Source organism: Phaenicophaeus curvirostris, chromosome 10, assembly GCF_032191515.1.
Source record: "Phaenicophaeus curvirostris isolate KB17595 chromosome 10, BPBGC_Pcur_1.0, whole genome shotgun sequence".
Taxonomy (NCBI): domain Eukaryota; kingdom Metazoa; phylum Chordata; class Aves; order Cuculiformes; family Cuculidae; genus Phaenicophaeus; species Phaenicophaeus curvirostris.
The window spans coordinates 1,717,310-1,742,361 of NC_091401.1; the positions used below are offsets into that span (position 1 = coordinate 1,717,310).

A 25,052-nucleotide genomic window follows, 5' to 3' on the forward strand; every position below is an offset into this window, starting at 1 on the left:
CAGACACAGGAGATGTGAAGGTAAATCCCAGGAATCTGATGACTTAAGGATGGAGGAGGTAGAAAGAAGGGTTTGTGGGTGGAAGAGAAGCCAACGACTGTTGTTGATAACCTTGAGCTAGAGACAACTGCCTGCTATTTCTGTGGGTACCAGAAGTGGCAGGTTCAGCAGGAGAGCGGTGGGGAATTAATGCTGTGCCCTGATGAATTTGTAGGGATAACAGGACAAACTAGTGAAAACAAACCCACACATAAGATACTGGAGCATAATCACAAGAATACAGCAAACAGCCACATGGAAACAGCAAAACAGAGACAGAAGAACAAGAACAAAAAGCTAGCACTGCCTCTATAGTGACCAAGAAACGAACCAAACACATACATGGCTCCTTGGCGCGTACTTGGACAGTTACCCCGTTTACATCAGTAATGAACCGATCACCGGGACCACCAGAACCACAAATCATCCGGCTTTGGAGTTGGCCTCCAGCTGTGGTGCCAGGACGGGCTCTGTCAGCGCCGACCCCAGCGCCCCACGCCAGCGTCGGCTGGCACTGCCCTTGTGCACCAGCAGCAGTTCTGCCAGGGGCACAGGTGACAGCGTTTTGCACGTGGGACCATTGCTTCAAAGAGCCCCCCCTCCCAGTTTTCACTGTCCCTGGCTTCGGGTAAAGCAGGGATGGCAGTAGCCGTGAATCCCCACCGAGACTGCTGGCCAACTGCCGCACCAAACCGTCCCCCATGGACCTCCAGCAGCTTTTGGAGGGCAGAGAACATGCCCTACAGGGCAACATTCCCGACCTAAAGCTACATAGCCTACATAGCATGCACACAACATTGGCTTTGCTAAAAATCCCAATTTTTAATTACCCTTGCTGTTCAGTCCATGTGTCTCATTTCTAGTTTTAGCTTCTCTTATTGCTTCCCACCATAAGATCTTGCTATTCTTTGTTTACTGAAAAGCCTTTTTGTGGTCCATATGTTCCTCCTGCGTGGGTTCATAACAGAAGGCAGGTCTGCAAGCGTGCTGAAGCAACCCACATGTTCCCGAACCTCTCAGAATTATCGACAGAGCGAGTGTGATTACCTGACACAGACACCGAAGGTCCATCAATGACCCCGCTTTCCTAGTCCTAATAATTTTTTCTTTGATAACACAGCCAAGAATCCCTTTGTGCTACTGCATTCGCTGCCATTCCACGATCTGTAGGACAGCTCTGTTCTATTCTCACAACTTTCCACTCATTAGCCTTCTTGCTCACAGAGCAAAAAATACCTTTGCCTTACCTCCCTGATCACTGGTAAAAAAATTACCAGTTTGTAGCAGATCTCCCCGGAACACATCAGAATTTCTCCCCTTGTGTGATGATTTCCCACTTACCATTTTTTTCTAATGTATTCATCGTTTTTGAGCTATTGAATATAAGTTACATTAAATACACGTATTCACCTGAAAAACAAGGTGATGCTAATGTCTTACAGAAACTGGTATTTCAAGTGGTCTCCTTATCAGTAAAAACTGCAATCTTCTCAAGAACAAATTTATCTGTTCCTTCCAGACTCACCTGTTGGCCATTCTACCCTCCTGCCTTGCACTGGCTGGATTTCCTACCAGCCACTCCAAGATTTTCCCTAGGACAGATGCCAGGCTTATCCCTTCGCTGTTGCATCATAATCTAATTTACAGTTTTAGACACTGGGATTACAATCACTTTAATAACTTCCTACTTTCTATCACAATTATCTTTATTGAATTGTTAATAAACTCAATAATAGAGAAATGAAAACCTAAGAAGAATCCCGTATAAAGGCTAAAAAGTGAATGAACACATCTCGCAGGTACACATTATTTCATAGAATCATAAAATAGTCCAGTTCTCCTCATCAGGGAAAGGTCAGCTTAAGGGTTGAAGATAAAGACGGGTAGATGAGGTGCTCAGGGACGGGGTTTAGTGGCACATGGGAATGGTTGGACTCAATGATCTAAGAGGTCTTTTCCAACCTAGTGATTCTATGATTCTAAGAGTGTATGGCCTCTAGGATTTACTTTCAGTTACTTAGCTCCATCTATCAAAGTTAAGTTTCTCCCTACAGATAATGATGCTGCGAGCTAGGAGGACTTCAGATGCTTTATTGTGATGAGGTTCTGAGTTCCTTTAAAACAAATGGGATGTGCCCAGTTTCTCAGTTATGAGGAGTCAAGACGTAGCATTATATACTACTAGCATGGTAAAGAGAAAGAAGCTAAAGAAGCTGAGAGAGGAAAATGGGAATGAAAGCCAAAACAAAGGATATAAATTATCCTTTTTTTCTAGTAGCTATTTTAAAATATCAATATATGTCAGTATTCAAAACAACTCAAAGAATTTACAATGCATTTTTATCATTTTTATGTGCATAAAATGCTTATTTTAGTAGTACTTTAGTATAGCATTTTTTCTTTAGGATGCTGACAGCAAGTACGCTTAGTACTTTGGTTGTCATACCCCTTTAATTTGATATATTGCTTTTGAAAAAGCCCTGAAAAGACAGGATATTGGCCTCTAGTTCAGAAAAGACCTTAGGAAAGGTCCTGGAAAAGCTAAGTTCAACAAGCAAGTTACATGTAACATTGTCCCTGCCACATTGCACTTGTGTGCACTTGATTTTATTAGCAATTGTCACTGCTAGTAACATTACATTTATATTTAGCATCGTAAAAGCCGTAAGTAAGAAGTAAACAAGGTAAATAAATACACATAAATATTAAGCTGTCTATGGTGAGATCAACAGTATTGCTAACAACTGTTAGATAAGCCGGTCACCATGACTTCTCCATTCACACAAACTGCTCTAATGAAGCTTCATCAATACAAATATAAAACCCAGCTAGAATCAAAACCTGATAATGACAAGCTTCTGCTCGTGTAGCTTGTTTCGAGACAGACATGATGTTAAGAACACAAAATAACGAATAAATCAAACCACCGACATTTTCTATGTTTCACAACAACATAAAACACCTGTACAGTGGGTGGAGTTAGAGAGGACGGGGTCTAACACCTTTCTAGGCAATTTGTGTTTCCTCAGCAACATCCGAACTTACTTTGGAAGGGGAGCCTTCAGTGATTTTCACCAGTTGCCAGAGAATCGAGTAGTGGGAACACTGCAGCGCCTGAACCACGATCTGTAACAGAGGGAGCACAAAGAATCCCAGCACAGTGGAAATACCAAGTGTACCAGTAAAGTGTAGGTAAAATTTATAATGCATTCTAGGGAGAAGAAGGAGGAGCAGCTCTTAGGTAGGACTTTTTGTTTGCTAGGATATTATGTTTTCCCTCAGCCAGTTTGGCGCAGTAACAAACCAACCTATCAAGGTTTAAAAAATACTGTGTAAACACCAGGAAACAGAACAGAAAACTGCACTAGAGCACAGCAAGAGGTGATGGCTCAGCATGACAGATGTGCAACCCAACATCTACATATCTCAGTTCAAAAGCGTCTGTTTAAATACCTCGACTTCACTAGTAAACAGCCTGGAAATTTGTTTCCTTGTCAAATGATTGTGTAGCTCACTGTCTGAAAAAGGGCAGAAAATACCAGTTTGCTCACAAAGAAGCCCAGGCTCCTATTTACAGTGCCCAGAAAAGCATCCACGGTGACTTTTTAGAATTTCAAATCTCTATTAGGTGCTAAAAACCTCAAAATCAGTTTGGCTTGAAGGTGATCCCAACAGTCTGCAGAATAAACCAGGTTTGTAACAGTGCTAATCAGTTTGTAAAATAACTATTCTTGAAAGATCCCACAACAGACCAAAGCATTCCTGTCCAGCAAACTCCATCTAGCGCGCTGAGGAAAGAAATACTGAGCAGTTCTGCTACAAGAACTTTTTTCCTAAGATCTTTCAGAAGTATTTGGGGATCGTATCAGTGTCAAACCCAGAAACTGAACTGTAGATGATCTGGGTTTTTTTCTAAATGAAGTTGAGTTAGAATTAACAATTTCTAATTGTTAACTGGTTTCTAATTGAAATAAAATTATAACTTAAAATGTGTGTAAATGATGGAGTGGGCAGTCTGCAGTTTAAAACTGGAATCCTGGGAGATTCAGAAATGTCCCTGTGCTCATCCATGAGAAACTAAAACCTAACTAGGAGGAAACAAACTCTAAGATGCGTCCAGTAACAGGACTCCACTGGCAAAGCTGGCCAGAAGTGTTCTTCTTGTCTCTTTGTTATGAAAAGCTTCCACTCACCCTCAATGTGCAATAACTCTGATAATTCTAACTGCAGCCAAGGTTTACAAATGTTGGGTTTCAGTGTAAACATCATGAAATGCATTGCTTTTCACAGCCAGGAAAGTTAGTTATTCCTAACTTTACAGACGAGAAAGCTGAGGCAAGTAGCTCGCAAATCACAGAATCCCCAAATTTTTCACCTCCTGAACAGCTCCTCACTACAACATAAATCTCATTCCGAACTCCATGTTCTTCCTAAATAATTGAAGTCCAGAGCACTAATCTTTTGCACTTCTCTACGACAAGACTCTCTAAATCACCGAATCCCCAGAGGATGCGGTGCAGGTGTTGCTGACCATACCTGTTCCGGCATAGCTCCATGTTCAATTCCAGTTCTTAGCAATCTGTAGCAGTTACTGAACAGATCCCATTTGGTGAGATCATGCGCACTAGAACGAGAGGTAACAAAGAGAGATTAGTTGGCTTCCTCCAAACTCCACATCGCAGCGAGAACAGAGCCCGACCCGGCAGCTCAGTGAGTGGTTTGGTATTTTTGCAAAGCTGTGACAACGCAGCCTGCTGACAAGGCAGCTCACAGTTAGTTCACACCATGCTAAAAGCAGAAATTCAGCTTTCTGATCATCGGGGAAACATGTTTTACTGCACAGGACTTTTGTATGGAGGAGATCAAACATGGTTAAAGGTTACTTAAGTGTAGCTATGAGCTCCTTCTCAGTGTTGCCTGTAAATCACCTTCCCTTTTTGGTTCCGAACAGTAACAGAACCCCAGAGTAGCTCCTCTGGCACTGCAGCAGCAACTATGGCCAAACTCTAGGAGTACAAACTGAAAGAAAAAGGGCTTCAAGCAAAATCAAGTCACACATTTTTCTGCTGTATCATTTGGAGCAGAATAACATACATTATCACTAGATATTAAATACCCTGAAATATCTGAAGAAAGGCAGCATGATAGAGACGGTGGTTGCCATCCCTCCTTCCTTGTTTCACATTCCAGTTGTACCAACCTGATTCACCGGTGTGAGGAATACAAATGAGAGCAACAACATATATTTTCCAGCCTTACAGAACTCAACGGCTTATGATACAGCTTTTTTAATACAGAATTGAGAAATGGTTTTAAACTGAAAGAGAAGAGGTTTAGACTGGATATTAGGAAGAATATTTTTATGCTGAGGGTGGTGAAACACTGGCCCAGGTTGCCCAGAGAGGTTGTGGCTGCCCCATCCCTGGAAACATTCCAGGTCAGGTTGGATGGGGCTCTGAGCAACCTGATGGAGTGGAAGATGTCCCTGCTCACTGCAGGGGAGTTGGACTGGATGGCCTTCATGGTCCATTCCAACCCAAACTATTCTACGATTCTATGAAATAACAGAAGAAATTACAAAACATCAGGTTGCTTGAAAGACAAAAATTCTCTCTCACCATTTAACTTTAACACCTTTTTCTGCAGAGGAATTCAACTGAGATAACTGGAAGCAGTTTATAATATGTTTACGAAAGAGCAAGCCACCTCAGAATAATCTGAAACCTGGTGATGAAAAAATGCTCACTTGGAAGAAGGTGAGTATTATACTCAGACTGAACTGGCAAGTCTTCATCAGATCAGCCTCTTGCCTCTGGCTCCCTTTCATCCCAGCACCTTGACTACCTAGATATGTTCCCTTTTCCCACCCCTCTGCATCTGCCCTGCTTTGGAGCTGCTTGACTTTGTTTTAATACTGAACTACCCTGCTCAGGCAGAAAGAATAATTCTCTAGTTCCAAATCGGACAGAGGCTGAACTCAAGACTAGGGATGCCTGGGTCCTGTTGAAACCCCTAGTATGAAATGCTTCCCAGTCTGGAACGTGGTAAACCTAGAAAATCTCACTGATTAAAGTTTCAGAGAGGACGTGACAATTAATGCTGTTGTGCTGAGAGTCAGTCAAGTCTGTACTCTGGGGTCGTGCCATTGAGCCAAGCCACTGCTAATTCAAACCCAAGAATAGAACAGCAGCACCACTTTTAAAAAAGGAAAGAAAACTGTGAAATACTCCCCCAGCCTTAGTTTCTGGATGGTCTTTGAAGTACAGAAATAAAACATTTCATATACAAATTACAGGCTGTCAGAAAACTGCCTCTGACTACAGATACTAGCACGGAGATGCCGCTGCAGCAAACCACAGGGCTGCTGGCAAGGCAGAGTTGTACCTCCTTAATTACAGCGCTGTAATTAAAGCAGTAAAATCTCCTTGGTGTGCAGAGGCAGGTATCAGCATAGATTATCCTATAGAGACTACAAAAGGAAAAACTGTCTCATTTTCATCTTTTCCTCGTGGCACCCTCCCTGGCACATGCCCCAGCACCCGGGCAGCGGGGGGCACCTTCGCTCCTTGCTCTGAGCGTCGCCTCATGGCTCAGCTCAGGAAGAGCTTTTCAGCTTCAAAAGTGGAAAAAATCTATCTATATGCAAGCTGCACAGGGCTTTTCAAAATAAACATCCTGAAAGAAGACCCTCCACATTAAGTTTAGGCATATTCTGGTACACCTTTGTCTCTTCTGAACAACTTGGCAATCAAAATAATAGATGAAGTAAAGGGACAGTGTTTCTGAAAGCTTGGCAAGAAGCAGCTTAGGAAAATCCCTTTCCAAAGAGGTGATCTCTCCACCCACAAGCCTGCTTCTCTTTCTAAAGCAGCACAAGGTGAGAGCAGCTGTCCCTCGGGCTTTGAGCAGCCACGCTGGTTGCTGAGGTTTCATTTATCAGCATTTCAACTTCTGCTGGATATCACAAAGTTCTGAGCACCTCAGTCTGAAGGATAGCTACTTGAAAAAGGTTATGGGAAGGGTTTCTATAACAGGAAGGGAAGATCTGCTGGTCTGACCATGAATTTACCTTTCCAGGAACAGTCTTGACTGACAAAAACACACTGCGTACCTGCAGACTCTGCAGGCTTAACAAGTCAGCGTGGAGGCAGGAAGGAATCAAATTTCATATCGTACCTGAGGACTACTGGATATAGTGATACCAACAATCCCAATTTCTGAATGTGAAACAATATTCTTCGTACAAATCAGGATCAAAAGGCACATCCAGAGCGATGGAGGTGATGCTTGAGATGATCCATCTGTCTTGCACTGAATTAAATGAAGTAATTAAACTGCTGATGTTTTGCAGCATACAAACTGCTAGAGCACTGAAGTGTTACGTGTGAGGGCTCAGTTGAACTGGGCTGAACTCAGTATAAAAAAAGTGTCTCCCTGTACTTAAGGAGAGAAAAAACAGCTACAAATATCAGTGAGACCCTGGCAAAAAAAATAAGCTCAAGTGTATTCTCCAGGTGTTCTATTCAGAAAATGTATTATTATATACTGAAAACTTGGAAGGAAACATTGTAATGATGAATTTAATTTGTATTGGAATCCTGATATCCTTGTTTGATGACAAGACATGAATTAAAAAGTGTGCTCTGAGTCCTTTGTTGCCATGACCCTCTCAGAAAGAGGATTAGCTCAGGCTTGGGAAATCGCAGTGTAGAAGCCTTTTGACCAGGACAGCTTTTCTGATAATCCCCTACTATGATTTTTCCACCTTCCTGGGTTTCTTTTTCCTAAAACACGAAAGAGCAGCAACTACAGAGAAAACAAGCACAGATAAGGTACAGTGGAGTTTCTCTCACTGGGAGAAAAGCAGGACTTGTTGCCTTTCAAAGCCTCAGTGAGTACTTTATCAGCGCACTTTTAGAAGATCTGTTGTAGTATCTGATGAAGTATCAGTGGTCAGCCTGCAATTTCAACTTCTTCCATTGATTTAATTCATTTTGGCTCCCAATTCATGACAGAAGATGACAGGATCAGACAACAGCCACTGTTCCTTGAGATAAGAATACTCACTGCGACTTTTGAATGGAAGATCCTAATCTCATAGCTAAAGGTTCTGCAAAAATCCTGTTTCGTATGGTATGATTGTTTCCTTTCACAAAGAAATCATACCAGATACAACATTCAGTAGAGCACTGATAAGATTTCATTAATTCTTTATATACAAGCAAATATTAATTGGAAAGTCCTTATATATGCTCTATATATTATAATCATAAATAACAAATCAGCTGAGAAATGACACACAGCTGCTCTTCAACTTTTATTCTTTCCTTTCTCATTTTTTGAAGGTGAAGGTAGATGTCCCCGATCCTGATTTGTGTTATTCAACAAAACTTTATGGTCTGAATCAACTCTCTAGAGATTTGGAATCCTAAAGGAAAAAAAAAAATATGGGAGACTCTCAGAAAAGCCTTAAGATTTGTGCTTCTTTCATGGATGTGAAGCAGAGTTTTCACCAGTCCTCTCAGGAAAGGCAGAAGTGGCTCCAGTGTGTTACCAGGGAGACTGGAAAAACTAATTTGCAAGTGTCAGCCTGCTGCACTATGGAAATTAGTAAGGATTTAATGATCTCTGTGGGACTCTGGTTGAATGGAAACAAAGAGTAGATATTTCAGAACCATTTCGTACAATGAGCCAGTGCAGAACTCCAGATAAGTGAGGACTAAGCACAGAAAAAAGAGAGAAATGAAAGCACTGAAACCAATTTCTGTGAAAGAGGTGGCAGAAGCAAAGTCCTCTCACATCTTGTGACAGATAAGGGAGAAATTATTTGTGGCACTGAGCCATCTGCTTTCTTACATCCTGACCAGGAGAAACTACATCCCATAGCTGACAGGAGGGGAAGATGATGTCTTTGTGCTATGTGCAAAAATTCACAGTTTGAGGGAACTTTTCCCGGTTGCTCTACAAGATCCCAGGGTGCCTGCAGGTCTCACCCAAGCAGCAGAACCCTGCAAACTGCTGCCTAGTTCCACCGAGCTGGGTCACGCTTGGGAAAGGAGCCTCGGTACAATCCACACCGTTAGAATCCCAGAATCATAGAATAGTTTTGGGTTGGAAGGGACTTTAAAGATATCCAGTTCCAACCCCCCTGCCCTGGGCAGGGACACCTCCCACTGGATCAGGCTGCCCAAGGCCCATCCAGCCTGGCCTGAACATGAATCCTGTGTTCAGTTCTGGCCCCTCACCACAAGAAGGATGTTGAGGCTCTGGAGCGAGTCCAGAGAAGAGCAACGAAGATAGTGAAGGGACTGGAGAACAGGTCTTACAAGGAGTGGCTGAGAGAGCTGGGGGTGTTTAGCCTGGAGAAGAGGAGGCTGAGGGGAGACCTCATTGCTCTCTACAACTACTTGAAAGGAGGTTGTGGAGAGGAGGGAGCTGGGCTCTTCTCCCAAGTGACAGGGGACAGGACGAGAGGGAATGGCCTCAAGCTCCGCCAGGGGAGGTTCGTACTAGATATCAGAAAGAAATTTTTCACAGAAAGGGTCATCAGGCACTGGCAGAGGCTGCCCAGGGAGGTGGTGGTGTCACCATCCCTGGAGGTATTTAGAAGATGGGCGGACAAGGTACTCAGGGACATGGTTTAGGGGCAGATAGGAATGGTTGGACTCGATGATCCAAGAGGGCTTTTCCAACCTGGTGAATCTATGAACCTCCAGGGGTGGAGCAGCCACAACTTCCCTGGGCAACCTGCGCTGCTGTATCACCACCCTCATAGTGAAGAATTTCCTCCCAATTTCTAATCTAAATCTTCCCCCCTCCAATTTAAAGCCATTCTCCCTCAGCCGATCACTACATGCCCTTGTAAAGAGTCCCTCCTGAGCTTTCTTGTAGCCCCCCCTTCAGGTACCAGAAGGCCACTCTAAGGTGTCCTTGAAGCCTTCTCTTCTCCAGGCTAAACAATCTCAGCTTTCTCAGTCTGTCCTCATGAGACTTTGTCAACAGCTCAACTAGAAACCATTCCTGGCATTTCTGCAGGAAGAAAGGCATCTTCCAGACTCTCAACATAAACTATTAATTATTGTTACTACTACTACTACTTGCTTCTATAATTCTGGGGACAAATGCCTCAAAGGCACTGAGAAACACAGAGCTTCCTCCAAGACTCTCCTAAGCTGAGGCTCAGCACATGGATTTGGCGTGCATCCATCCATCCAGCCAGCCTCAGGGAGCATCCCTTGCACACTGACTGTCACGCAGGGGAGTGTGACTTTTAGTAAGACACCCATAGGTGTAAAAGCTTTTATTGTAAGGGGTGTTATGCCACATGCAAATCAAATCTGTGAAAGTAATGGCATTAACTAAACAAGGAGCCAGATTCATGCAGACAGTTACACTGACAAAGACCATAATCATCCATCAATCTCTATTTCAGATCTCATGCCATCTATTTTCTTGTTTCTTATCACCAGACATCATCTGACGCTAACTGAAGTTATAAAATTAACATAATAAAGTTTTGAGGGGAAAAAAGTCACCTACTTGTGAAAAGAGGTTAACCTCTTTAATGTGGAGAGCACATTGTATATGTCATCATCATCGGCCTCTTCGCCCTGGAAATGAAAGGAAAGCCGTTAAGAGAGTTCAGCAGCCCAGCAGAACACAGGGAGGAGCAGATTTCCCTGTGGGTTTATGTTGACTGCAAAATGAACTTCAAATTATCCAATGTCTTTTATCTAGATTCCATAATCTTAATATCTAAATAACCACTGCACAGCACTAGGATCATCTGCCAGCGTTCGGCAGCACCACTCTGTTAATGCTCAAACCAGCAGAAATCATTCCCAAGAATAAAATCAAGGTTCTGCCTTTTACAAAAAAGACTTTAACCACCAAGTCGATGAGGGTGCTGCAAGAAGAAAGGCAAACATTTGCCTTGCTCCACACCAGAAATCTGCAGAGGTCAACGATGTCAACAGCAAGTTTTTCATAGAGACCAGTTGGGAAGAAGTCTTTTCTTTTTGGTCCTGTTGACCAGTGGTGAGGAGTTCTAAAAAATCCACAGCTACTAAGACAGAGGGCTACGACACGTAACATGACATGAGGTCCAAGGATTCCCTTGCCACACGCGGATGGGCAGAGACGTAGCACAAATACTGGAATGTCTTTCCAGTTCTGCTCTGAAGTTTCTGAGAGAGCATGTATAAAATGGCAGGCAGGTAGGCAGCAAAGGAAAGGTATTTGATCAAGGAATGTACAGCAGCACACTCAGTCCTCTGGGATGTGGAGTGCCCTCTTCCTGTGATGCCTTTCTCACTCCTGCACATTCCTATAGCAACAGGCATGTTTTTATTTACTCTGTGATTTGCCTGTATGTGGCATATTACTTATAGATAGAAAAAAGCTTATTTTCTCTAATATGCAATTCTAAAATAGGCTGTAGCTTAAGTTTCTATAAATGTACATCAAATATTAAATGTATCTGCCCCAGTGCACAACTAGAAGTGGTGAAGGGAAAGGTCTATGCAGCCTTTAAGCTACAATACATGAGAATTGCAACAAATGAAGTAGAGCTACATAAATTTAAGTTGAGGTAAAGCAAGAAAGAATGAGTAAGGTTTCTATTCTTATTCGATGTATTCTGTTTTATGCATTTTGAAGGCTGAATTCTTACAAGTAAATCCCAGGTACCTCCAGGTTTCAGACCTGTATCTTTATTTCATTCTTCCCAGAGCTCTTTCAATATGCCATTATAAATATTTTATCCTAAATCCTCTCTTCCATTCAACACACAATTCAATCACGATTCTGCTGCCTGCACAGACATTTGGGACTACTGGAATCACCACAAGCATTAATGTAAAGGCTCCATTCCCTGCATTTTTCATCAGCACCTCACGCATTCATCCATTTCGTTTCTTATCTTTAAATACTAGATTTTCAGAAGTAGGACCGTCCCGTGGTCTTTGTTTCACAGCACCAATGCTTTGCAGGCTTAATGGCTACTCCAAGGGATTTTCTACAAGGAGAAATAGTTCCAAATGATTATGAAATAGTTGCTGCTGTGCTATGTCTTCAGACGGATAATTTCATGACTCGGTAAGAAGGTTTTTCTGCAGTTTATCATAGCGTATTTTAGGTAGTCTAACTGAAGTAATTTTAAGAAAACAAACCTCCTGCAGCAGATCCTCCACAGAATGGTTGAATCGATCCACAAATTCATCAATAAGTTGGCTGTGGGCAATGTCAACTCTGTTCTGGATCGTATATTCTTCACTACAGAGTATGCTGTAGGTTTTGCTGCAGGCTTCTAGAACGTCAGATTCCACGTGCTTTTCCACAACAAACTTTATCTGTTTCAGTAAGGCATCCAGATGCTGTAGATCAGAAAAGAAGTTCAGCTTTCGCCCTACCCAACAATGAAACTCGAAGAAGTCATCATTCAAAGAGCACACAGAATCAAGGTGAGATTACTCATGTGCCGAATGAAGGCACCGCGCTGCATGATGGGGAAAGCAATCAGATACTTGAAAGCCACCGGGCGTCTTGCCCCATGTACTATACCTTTTCCATTCTGCCCGTGCTGTAGATTTCCAGATCAAAATACTGAGGGATCTGCAGGAGATTTGCAACCTTCTCGGCATCGGCAGAATACTAGAACATCATCGAAACAAAACAAAAAGACAGTGAGGTACAAATAAACACCTACAGTATAGAATAAAAAGTTTGAAGGCAGTTGTAAATACCAGCGAGAGGTTTATTTTGCTGAAAAATGTACCTTTGACAGCAGCATAGGAAGTGCAATAATGAAATGCTCGGTCAATTTATTTCTATCATCTATCTGAGTTTTTCTTTCTTTTGCTGTCAAGACCTGCAAGTGATCAAAAGTAACGAACGTAAATACAATTTCTGCATATAGCATTCATTATTGCATTACAGCTTGTATTACAAATATCCATGCAAGTGTGCAAATCAAAAGAGGAGTGAATAAAAATCTCCCACGCATTGGGACTGAAGGCTGATTAAATGGGAGGACCACGTGTCCTAAGAAGCTGCAAAGGAAAATATCACAGCACCCAGCATGATATTGTCTTGTCTCACCAATATTTTTTTAGGATTGATATTCAAATATAACCCCAGTCAGTGGAAGTTTTGTTATTGCTTCCAAGTGAATTGAGCTCTGGCTTTCACACATTAAACAAAGTGTTAATGTAAGACCTCAGGGTGAACTGAAGCATAATTGAGAAAATCAAACCCAAACCACACCGTAACAGTGATTTTCATTAGCAGATTCATGGCCTCATGTCTAAACCAGAATGTAATTCTCAGTGAGAACGCACATCCCAGGTCACGGAACTCATTTCCACTTTTCAGTGACAGATATACTGAAGCTCCTAACGCTGTCATAGCAAAACTGCCTTCAAACAGTGAATAGAGAGACAATAATCAAACCAGTGTGCTTCGTAAAGGCTTAGATCTGACTTCTTTGCTGTAGAAAAGGAGAAAGTACTTTTGAAAACAAATAACCATAATCCTTGATCTAATGGGATGTCCCTGCCCATGGCAGGGGGGTTGGAACTGGATAATCTTTAAGGTCCCTTCCAACCCAAACTATTCTATGATTCTATGAAAAGTTCTTCTTTGAAGAAATACAGACACTGAAAATCTAAGGCTAAGTAACTTGCTGAACTTCAGTGAACTGAACTGTAGGTCTCTTGAGGTTGGAAAAATACCAAGGAAGCCAATAGTGACATTATTTGGTTCTCCAAATAGAACATACAGACAGGACATTTTTGTTCAAGGTTGCTTTGTCTGCTAGAAGGGTTTGCAGCTCTGGATAGAAACACAGCAAAGTTCTGCTTACAATACAGTTTTGGTAACACAGGATAATACCTGCTTGTATAAATCTGAGCCAGCACTCTGAGATGCCCCCCAACTCCTAAAATGTTTTAAATAAATAACTAATTTCTTCAAATGTGCTTTATAAATCAAGGTACATAAAGCATGTTGAAATGGATGGCTTCCCAGAGCTTTTCCTAGGACGCTGTTTGAGGCTAATCTGCTTTTGGCACATCAGACTTAAGAAGCTAAGTAATTGCATTTAGTTCAGTAAAACAGAATGCCAAGTCTGCCTCCAGGTCTCACCCTCTTTAAGTCTGTGGTTGGCTTTAACAAACTAGTTATGGTTATTCAGAACAAAAGTACCAAATGTCCACCTGCGTTTATTTCATCTTAGTACAACTTGAATAAGATGGGGACAACCAAAAATCAGGGAAATACATTTGGGAAGCTGAGACTCTTCTGGAACATAGATGCTGTCTGTATAGAGAACACAGCTGAAAGCCTGAGGATCATGCTGACTTTGTGACTTCTAGTGAAATGCTTAAAGGTGCCTGCCCAGCCTCAGGAATGGACTTGCACTGATTCTCAGTGATCACTATAAAATAAATGGAAGAGGTAGCTAGGTTGCAATATGGCCAGGAGGTCAAATTCTTAAATTTTCAGGGCACTCAGTGGAAGAGGCCAAAGAGGATGGATACATAAAACCACAGTTGTGTTCAGGCTGGTCCCAGTCCCACTCCTCCTGCTCAAAGCAGAGCTACCCCTCAGGGCACAGACCAGGCTGCTCAGGGCTATTTCCAGTCAGATCTTGAAACCTCCAGGGATGGAAACTTTCAGCTTCTGTTCCAGTGCTTAACTACACTCATGAAGAAGATACTCTTGGCTTTTAAGGTAAATTCTACATTCGTATTAGCAGCACATTGCTTTTTATGGAAGACAGAGATGATCTTGTTCTGCTCCTGAGCTCTACATTTTCAATTCTAATCAAGACTTAACACTAAGGGCAGTAGATGTGTGTACTTCAGAAATGTAAGCCGGGGGTGTGATAAAAACAACATCTAAAAAATCATTTAAAAAGATTTTCATGCTGTAAGTTTGTATTAACTTGGCCATACAAAACCAAAATGAAACAAAGAAAACCCAAAACATCCAGAAATCGAATTTCTACTATTTTTCTTCAAAACTGTTCACGTGAAACAGGAAACACCAATTGTAGAAATTTAATTTACAAGAGCTAAGATGTGGCACTGCAGATAAAAATGTTATGTTAGTGGAGTAACACACACACAGGTCCGAGTTCCCTATCGCAGTGGCACTTACCCTCTTTCCGGTGCCTCTGCCCACCGGTGGATGCGCTTCAGCAGCCTGGCGGATCGTGCACACCATCAGCTCGATGAGAGCGCTCTCCTGCCGGTCCGACATCGCTGTGGAGGGAAGAGGACAAGGAACATCAGTCCTGATGTGTGTGCATGACATCGGAAAGAAGACAGATGTGTGAACGCGGTGGTAAGACACAGGGAACAGAGAACAACACAGACAACGTCATTTTGTTCCAATTGTAAAACCGAGGACTTCTTGCTTGCTCTTTGAATTATTGCATCATCTCAAGATGGACACGGCAGAGATGAAAGAGGTGCAGAGAAGAGTAGTCTGGAGAAAGGATGAATGAGAGGGACTGTAACAAAGATCTATGAAACAAAGAGCATCAGAGAGTGACTGACTGTCGACTGTCACGTCCAATAAAATATTCCCCCCTCCATGAAGTACTATTTCTGTTCGTTGGGAAACATTTCTTCTCACACCTACAGGGCCAAACCCCAATTGGCTATGCAGAAACAAAGAACCAAAGCGCCAAGTTTCCTGAGGAAATTACCACGTAAACACCACAGTTGTGGCAGATGGAGACCAAAAGGTTGGATTTTGAAACATGAGATCATCCGTGCATCATGCTAGGAAGCAGTGAGAGTACACCGGTGTTTCAACCACCTAGCCCCTGCAAAGGACACTGAAGCAGGAGAATCCTGATGGATTTTAAGGTATCTTGAATGACGACACTCAATACCCCTAGGGACTCATTGCCACCAACCTCCGTGGCTAAGTTGTGCACTGGTATTAGTGAAAGGAGATTGGAAACTAATGGCAAAAGAATTCCCTCCTTTTTTACTCTCTTGAATATTTATTAGGTTTTAACATCATCTGGAAAAGCCCCATATTTAATTAACACGCGCTTGTTTATTCAAAATTCTATTAACTGTTTGATTTATTGAGGAAGAAATATATAGGAAATACATATAGAATATATAGAAATATATAAGAAGAAATGTTTTCCTGCAAGGGTGGGGAGGCCCTGGCCCAGGTTGCCCAGAGCAGGGGTGGCTGCCCCATCCCTGGAGGGGTTCAGGGCCAGGCTGGATGGGCCTCGGAGCCCCTGATCCAGCGGGAGGTGTCCCTGCCCAGGGCAGGGGTGGAACTGGATGGGCTTTGAGGTTCCTTCCAACCCAAACCATTCTATGATTCTAAATGTTTGTGTATACACCAGTTATTTAAATATTCAGACAAGAAGCTGCCCTACCCTTTAACATCAGGGAACCACAGTACAGCAGTTGTCACAAGATGACAAAAAGAGTACAAAAATGCTGCTTTTGAAGCAAAGTACAATTAAACCAGATTGAACTAAAATCTTCAAATATGCTTTCTAAGCAAAGCACAACATGAATATCTCTATCAGCCACAGTGAAACACCATTTTTAAGGAACAATTAACAATGTCGTGCATTATCAACACAGTATATTAAACAAATACCTTCTTCTCCTTGGACTGGCTCTTCCAAGAGCAATTCTGTCATACATTCCCAGTCTTTCAACAGTTCTTGAGAGCTCTCCCACAAACTGTCCACCAAGTAGGCTGCATGTTCATGCAACTGCAAAATCCAAAGCAAACCATCAGTACAGCGTTCTGGGACAAGTAGCAGTTCTTCACCTTTCATAGTCATTTGGCCACGGAGAGTGTCCTGGGTGCGTATTCGTACATTAGTTGGAAAGAAAATTCAGTTTGAAACTAACTCTGGAAGGCTGTCTTCCAACTGAATGATACAACTGCACGACAGCGGGGCTGTGTTTTAATAGGAAATGGAATACAACCAAATTGAGCTGCTTTTCCATAAAGCAGCTTGCGTGTGAAAAATCCTTCCCAGAGTTCTGACACAGAAGCTACAAACTTACCTCTCCTCGCTTTCTTACTGCGTTATAAGAAGGAGAGATGGTGAGACATGAGACTAAGAGAGCTGCAATATGTATGTGTTGAACAAGCATTTAATTTTCATATGTGCCACTACATGCTCAGAAAGTGGTAGCAGAAATCCAGGTGATTTCAGGGGGCACAGAACTGTCACTAACTTCAAATGCAAAAGCCATGAAATAGCACAACTACTGTAAAGTGAGAGAAATAATCCACAGGCTTCTATTGTTTTACAAACCAATCCTTAAACCTGATCAAAAAGTGACAAGCACAGTACGCAGTTCTGATTGGCTCACCAGGCCAACCCCTTAGCTGGAAAACAGCAGAGGGAAGGAGGTGTCAGTCCATTTACCTGCTCCTCTGTTCTGAGAGCTTTGGGCACAAAGTCCTGTGTCACAGAGCTCACTGGTGCTTGTCCCAGTTCCACCCACTCGCTCTTCCAATTGCGCCCTCTTCGAGTGGGTGCTCTGCTCACACCTTCTCACGCCTTCCAGTCCTACGCTGATGGAACTCCCAATTCTCTATTTATTCAAACTGGAGTCGTGATACTCTAACGACTCTCAACCACAGCAATAGCAAAAAACGCCCCCGAGACAGAAGCGAGCTCCGGGCAGAGCACACAGCTCGCAGCAGGAGGCACTTTGCTAATCGTGGCTTTGGGAGCAAAGTCGAGTTTCCTTCCTCCTCAGGACAGACAAGCGTGACCCTAGGGACGTCCCAGTCACATGCATTCAGGTTTCAGGTATGTTCACCAGAAAATACAATGATCTACTACAGTTTTAAAGTTTTTAAGAAGCTGGAACCAAAATCACATTCAGAGAGCAGATGGAAGATTCACACAGGTTGTGACATTTCCTCCAGACCAAACTTGGAGGTTTATAGAGCATTTCTGAAAACCTTAACGCTGTACCTAAGTGTCATCCTTCCTTCTCAGCATCTCTGACTGTGTTTCTTTTCATTCTCACTCAAGCTTCATGTTCAAGGCTTCATGCTAATTAAAATATCTCATTACAACAGCTTTCCTTTCAGTCTTCCTTTGCCACCTACTTATTACCAAATCAAATGTTATAATTTTTAATCCTTTCTCCCTTTATCATCGGAGCATCCTGTACCTGACAGTTCACCTTCTCAGGTTTTCCTCCACTCCACTGCCATTCCTCACCTGAATTACTCTTGGTACGTCTACCATAAAACTTCCCACACATGCTGCCTCGACAGCCATGAGATACGGGCACACTCCCATCCTGATGATGCTCACCAAACACTTAATGTCATCCTATGTCTGCTTGCAGTCTCCATCCTCTGACATTTTCAACTGCATAAAGCCCTGAACAACCTCATCTGACCTCAGAGCTCCCTCTGCTTTGAGCTGATGACCCTTGTGTCCTTTTCTCTCTGAATTATTCTATGATTCAAATCACAATTTGAGATAGTACAAAATTCTTGTTCCTTTCTAAATGAACTTACTCCATCACGAGTAAGTCCAGACATGTCCTCTTTAATGGTTATCTTAAAAAAAGGATCAGTCACATTTTGATGTAGCAATGAATCCTGGTAGCCCCTGCGCCGCCAGCAACGCAGTGCTGAGGACAACGGGAAATGCAAGAGCAAAATAAACCACAAAGACAATTTAGAGTTAAGTTTGCTTGATGGAGAAGGAAACGGAGGCAAGGTAGAGAGCATTCAGTATTTATGAAAAATAAAAAGAAAAGAAAAACAACTTATTACTGTATGTTGATATATCACTACTTCAGTTCCAGGTTTTATAAAACACGTAAAAATGAATTTTTTACCTCACTTTCAAGAAAGAAAAGCACCAACATTCTAATAAGGTTTCCATTTGGACTATTTCGCCCCCGCCTCTTTGCTAGAGCTTCTTCAGCTTGGGGATCATGTCTGCTGAACAGTCTAAAAATAAGCAAAAGCAGCTATCACGTTTATCAAAACAAATCTCATTTCTGCAATAGTACGATCAGCATTCATTCTTGATACAGTAGATTTATTCATAAAACAGACTGAAAGCATCTCAAGCTATTTCTTTCAAGGGACAGAGACCAGAATCTCTGCCTGTCTGAAGGGATTAATTCATCTTCAGTCTTCAAGTTCACAAAGCTGGAAGAATCTCACACAGCAAAAAGCTTTCCAAAATATATTTATACTGAAAGATTTTGCAGAGCTTTATATATTTGCCTAATTTGTATAGTTTTGCTTTTTTAACTTATCAAGTCTTCTACCGGTGGTAGCACCGATCCCACCAGTGCTTAAGAACTGAGGCTGCAACGTCACCACGGTCACGCTGACCGGGATACAGAACAACCAAACCTGACGTAGAATCATCCCATTAAACAACCAACCTCAGGCACCAGTAGCAGCATGAAGCATAAAGCAAGCTACCGGTCAATTATTTGGGGGATTTTAGGTAAATTATACTTTCTGCATCGAGCTCCCTGATGCATGGCTAATTCCAAACTATTCTCAATACTCAAATTTGCTCTCGCATGTGTCTACGTCACAGTTAGAGCAAAGATTGGCTTATTTTGAGGAGTTTGAAAACTGCTCCCTGTTTTCACAGTGAAGCTGCAGTCATAAAGTAAATTAGAAATGTGAAACACGATTCTCATTTCATTACTCTAATTCATTAAAAAGAGAAGCATGAGTTACACACGGACGCTGTATTTTTGTAGGAAGTGATATTTAAATGTATAAAATTAGGTGACCTAAGTCCCAAGTCTCAAGTAGACTCTAACTCATTTAAATGGAGCACCAGCTCTTCTGTGTTAACAGAAATCAAGAGAAGAAGAGGGTTAGGAATGGGGCAATCTTCTCTCAGTGCTGTTTATCTCGAGAGACATTTACAGAACACAGCATTGTATCTCGTCATAAAGAAAAGTACACATACAAGTTTTGTGCACTAAGATGCAGAAACATGAAAGATATGGAAGAGATGAAAAGCAAAAAGACAAATGAAGATATGTCTTCATTTACCTTCAAGGCATTTTACACAATTGTTTTGTCACATGTTGATTAATGAAGGAATTTCAGTTTATATTCTTAAGAAGAACCTAACCCTTTCCTCTACCAGGAGATGTCATGTAGGAAACTCAATGTAACTGCATTCTGTAAATGAATACCTTGTAACAATGTCAGACCTCAAAGATGGAATTCCAGAAATTCACCAGTGAAAACTTACAATGTGGACTTCTAAACCACCAATAAACTATAAAAAAATTATGAACACTAGCAAAGGAAACCTGATGGGCTTATGCATTTTTTTCTATCATATATCTTGGCATGAAAAATTAAGTAACCTGGGTTCTAATATAAAAACTCTATAGGTATATTAAAGAACTCTAATGTCACAGCCCAGGAGGGGAAAAAAATGAAACTACTGCTACAAGAATTTTAACTACAGACATTAAAATGAAAAGGCTAACTACTATGATGTGGCAATGTCCTGGTCCACAGCTACTGAGGTGGTATGATTCACATCCATAGAAAAGCTGCCTCATTTCCCTTGGCCGAGTGGGAACGTGCAAGATGTAACCATGACATAAAGTATTTTTTAGGAAGTTAGTAAGTTTGAAAACAAATTTCCTGCAGAAAGAGCCGCAGGGGTTAAACCAGCTTTAGATGTTCATGCAGCCTCTGTACATTTAGCCCTTGAGGCGTTAGGAAAAGTTATCTGAATTTTAGAGCAAAAAAAATGTAAATTCAGTTTCTTCAAGTCTTTAGGTCTTGAATTTAAACAAGACAATAGGGCTTTGTTTTATATCAAATACCTGATTTGCTGAATCGGGACATTTCATCCTATGACTTCTTTACCTATTTATGTTACTTCTACTAGGAGGCTTTCACAAAGCTGCTCTTCTTCCAGGGCAACTGAAAACTTACTTTTTGTGAAGGAATTCTCCAGCTGCTACTGCCACGGGCCGGTGTGCTGAATACACCAAGTGATAAACATTCTCACAGTCCTCATTTGATAGAGCTTCTTCACTTCCACTGAAAGAGGAAGAAAGTGACACCTGAACTAAACCAAATGCTCATTTGCCATCTCCTCATCTCCTAGAACTTTCTTTTGACAGCTACAAAATTGACTTAATTCATACAAAGTTCAAAATGGATGAACACCGATGTCAAGGCTCTTTGGCTCAATTTCCAAATACAGGAATAAATACATTAAATATGAAATAAATACACATTTAAAGGACTTGTAAGACTGAAAGTTTGCCTGATTTCTTTCTCCCAGCTGGAGATATATATATATATATATATATAAAAGAGGAAAAGGCATTCTCATCTTTCAGCCAAATTCTGCAAGCCCCAAAACGTTCTTCGAAGTGGAGCCACTGGGTATAGAGGATGATGTGGGAATTCCAGGCATCTGTTTGTAAAACATGTTTTCTGTAACACAGATTTTAAGGAATAGAGCACGAAGCTGCTGAGGGCAGGCTGGTTCAAACATTCAGCTTGTGGCATGACTTTCAGACTGGATCCACGCCTCAGGGAAGCCGCTGGGGGTCTGGAAGCACGTCTCCTCCTGCATGGCCAAGTGTTTCCAATTGCAATCCCCTACTGCCCCCTCCACGGGACCCAACCAAGGGTGTTGAGGCTGGCATCTTTGCCCTCTTGGCTTATTTACCAGGTGACTTTCTCTTCAGCTGTGTCAGGTAGTCAAATCTCTGAACATTGGATCTTTGCTTAGATACTGCTAGAGTTAGATTATCAAATGCAAACCACAGATATCTGTTGCCCTTTGGCATTCTTCCTGAACAACGGATGCACTATTAGTCTCAATACACCCACACATTTTTTCATACTTTGCCTACTCTACTTCCACGAGATGGAATGTCTTATTTTAGCTTCATGACCATATTAGCACATATTCAGTTCAGCTTCATACTGAGTGTAACAGAGCCACTTCATTATACAAGCAAAGAAATTAAGTGAATTAAATACTGCCCGCTTCGGTGACTTTCAAAGTGAATATAGGGGTTTTGACAAATACTCACTGAAGTATTAGCGTGACTAATCGAATGGCTTCCACGGCGACGTCATATTCCTTATCAAGTGTCATTGATACAATGCGATCCTGAAAAGGAACGTTATTACAGTGTCAAAACAGAAACACACAAACAGCTACCAGATGAAGCGTCCCAGAGACTACAAAATACAAACTAGAGAACCTTAATGGAAACCCTTTAATATTATTCAACCATCTACTGTACATTTTAGGAAGCTGCGTGCTATACACGCAGTGGAACAACAGACAAGGACACAGGAATGAGAATAAGTGCTCCACAAACAGTCCTTGTGTGCTTTCCAGGAAACAAGTAACAGACTTAGGAGTTGAAGCATTGTTCCTGAATCATCTTATTTAACAGTTTCTTCCTGAAAAGGAATGTGCTTGGGTTGGATGAGAGCCGAAAAACTGCCCTGCTTCATCCCCCTGGAAATAAGTAATTTTAGACAATGAATGCTGCACATATACATACTTGGAAATACTGGGAAGAAAACTGCACCCGCACCTGTGTGTTGTCTATGAAATTGTAGCCTTTATCCCTGGCTACATCTTAAAGTCTGAAGCTGATATCAAGGATCACACTACCGACCTTCCGCAAGAAAGTGGGGAAGTCCATGGTTTGGCTTTGTATTTTCCTATGGTCCTTCTAGCAGAAACAAGCACATCATTTTCCAATCTAACGGAATGATTTTAGAACTCATAAGGACCCTGTAGATATGATAAAACTCCTAAGAGTTTCTTTCTCCTTAGTCTCAGTTTGCTCACTGGCAACCAAAAATAGATAAGATCGCTGTATGTTGTCCTCCCTGTCCAGGGAGAATCCACAAAAATGCAATATGTCTTGCTGTTCTTTGCTTGACTGACCAAGTTAATGAATAGAAACTGGTCCATCTGAAAATAAAACTTGATTTCTCTGGCTTGACCTGCTTCAGGAAGGACTAGGTGCTATGTGACATTTTGGGACGTGAAAAAACAGACGTCAGGGACTGGAAAAGAAACAAGGGAAAAGAAACAACAGTGAAAGTCACCAAGAACAAATCGGGACAAAAGAAAGGCGTTCACCTCTCTTCTCTGCTACTCCAGGTATTTAAAGGCTGAAGGTGAATATCAAGCAGCTGATGCTTACTTCAATATTGAAATTTAAGAGGAGCATTGGGGCTGTCTCCAGTGTTCCCTCCCTACAAAACCAGGTCTGCAGAGGTACTTTGTATCTCTGTGACCGAATGCACCTCCAGCAACCACCATTCTGCTCCTGGGAACGTTCGATGCATTTAACTGTCCTGCGCAGACAGCTCCAGAGGCTGTCAGAAGTCCACGAAGGGACTCAAACAGTGAAACAACTTCCCAGAGGGGAAATTCTGTGTCTGGACAAGACAAAAAATAAAATGCTGTCATTTTTTCCTAAGGTCCTGGCCAAAGGACAACAACAAACAACAGAGAAAGAACAGCCAGAGATACCAACCTGAAAAGATTCAGTGGGATTTCATACACTCCCTCAAAGTGCGTCTTACTCCTGGATACCACAGGGAAGGAACCAACTACACAAGAAGGAGTAAGCACACAAGTATAAAACTCCTTCTGCATCTCTGAAAAAAAGCCTGGAAGGAAAGGATCTTCTCTCCTGCCCATGGAGCAAGAGGTAATCTCTAAATCTTGAGACCTTTAGGACACCGAAACAACTGATATGACAATATTTTCTTATCTGAAAAGATTGTTCTCTCCTCTCAATTTTTCCCAGAAACATAAGGCTTAAATTACACAGCGTGGGAGAATCATTTCTTACTTACTGCCTTGGTACCAGCATCTCTGTGTGACGGCACCTGCCAGCCAGGCACCAGGATCCTTGAGAACGAGACCCGGTTCAGCAAGTTACGAACCCAGCTGCTCAAGCTGCTTTGACAGGAATTCCCTTTGCCCCTGCACAGCGGCAGAATAGGACACAGGCCTGTACTTCTAACTTGAAATAATAATTTCCATCGTCTACAAAGATCAGTTTGCAACTGCATGTAAGGCTGTGGACACAGCTGGCTGAAAAGCAAACCCACCTCCTTTTGCCTTTCAGGCTGTGGAGACAGCTCTGGCCTGCGAGGATCAGCCATAAAGGACAGGAATTAGGCTGCACCTAAGCCTGCTGATGTTTTGGCTCTGGCACCGACTGCAGAAGAGCCAATCCACATTTTTTCCACACAGCTTCCGCTAACGCTTGTATCAGACATGATTTCTGGATAGGAAACAAAAGTCTCCTATTCGTTGGACAACATTTTTTTTGATAGACAAAGCTTGTTTTCTAGCAAATCACCTACTCCTAGAATCACAAACAAATGGTGGGAAGAGCGCGCAGCTTTCCTTTGGAGAAGTGACATTATCAGATCCTTGTCACAACAATCTGGAAGATGGCAAAATATTAACACTCCAGTACAAGTCATTCTGGATCAACTTAATTCATACTTTAAATGGCTAGAAGATGTCTAGAGAGACTTCCCTAGAGAGATGGAATGGATTGAGCCGAGAACCAGCTGAACTGTGCAGGTCCATTAACGCCTGGTGAAGAAATATAAATAAGCAGCCATGGAATGGAAAGTGGCATTTAGGTCAATTATTGTTGGGGGTGGGGTGTAGAGCTTGTGGTGGCAAGGCATTTCAGCCATGTATCACCCATTCAAAAAGCATTTGTTTGAAAATTTGCTCCCCCTCGGTGCCGAAGGCCAAATCCTGCCAGCACAGCTGTAAATCCAACTGCCGGCTTTGGGCAGCACCAGCTGTTGTTCTCTTGAGGCGGCTGGAAAGGGAAATGGATAAATCATCGTGTTATACACATCTCTCCTCTAGGCTCTCAGAGACTTTGAACTCACGTTTTCTCTAATTTATTTCATAATAATATTGATTTCTGTATTAAAACCAGCTTTAATGGAACAGA

General features: G+C 42.0%; 1 protein-coding gene across 5 annotated transcripts in view; it reads right to left on the reverse strand.

Moving 5' to 3' along the window:
- STAG1 (STAG1 cohesin complex component) overlaps positions 1-25,052 on the reverse strand; it is a 163,693-nt gene that overhangs the window by 23,529 nt on the left and 115,112 nt on the right. For all 5 annotated transcript variants that reach the window (XM_069865028.1, XM_069865027.1, XM_069865026.1 and 2 more), the window contains 11 exons: positions 22,125-22,204; positions 21,007-21,114; positions 18,909-19,023; positions 16,681-16,798; positions 15,199-15,302; positions 12,815-12,907; positions 12,601-12,690; positions 12,210-12,413; positions 10,579-10,649; positions 4,576-4,663; positions 3,085-3,165 (listed from right to left, as the gene is read on the reverse strand). In XM_069865028.1, coding sequence (XP_069721129.1) covers positions 3,085-3,165; positions 4,576-4,663; positions 10,579-10,649; positions 12,210-12,413; positions 12,601-12,690; positions 12,815-12,907; positions 15,199-15,302; positions 16,681-16,798; positions 18,909-19,023; positions 21,007-21,114; positions 22,125-22,204 — 1,152 coding nt within the window. The remainder of the gene's footprint in view (positions 1-3,084; positions 3,166-4,575; positions 4,664-10,578; positions 10,650-12,209; positions 12,414-12,600; positions 12,691-12,814; positions 12,908-15,198; positions 15,303-16,680; positions 16,799-18,908; positions 19,024-21,006; positions 21,115-22,124; positions 22,205-25,052) is intronic.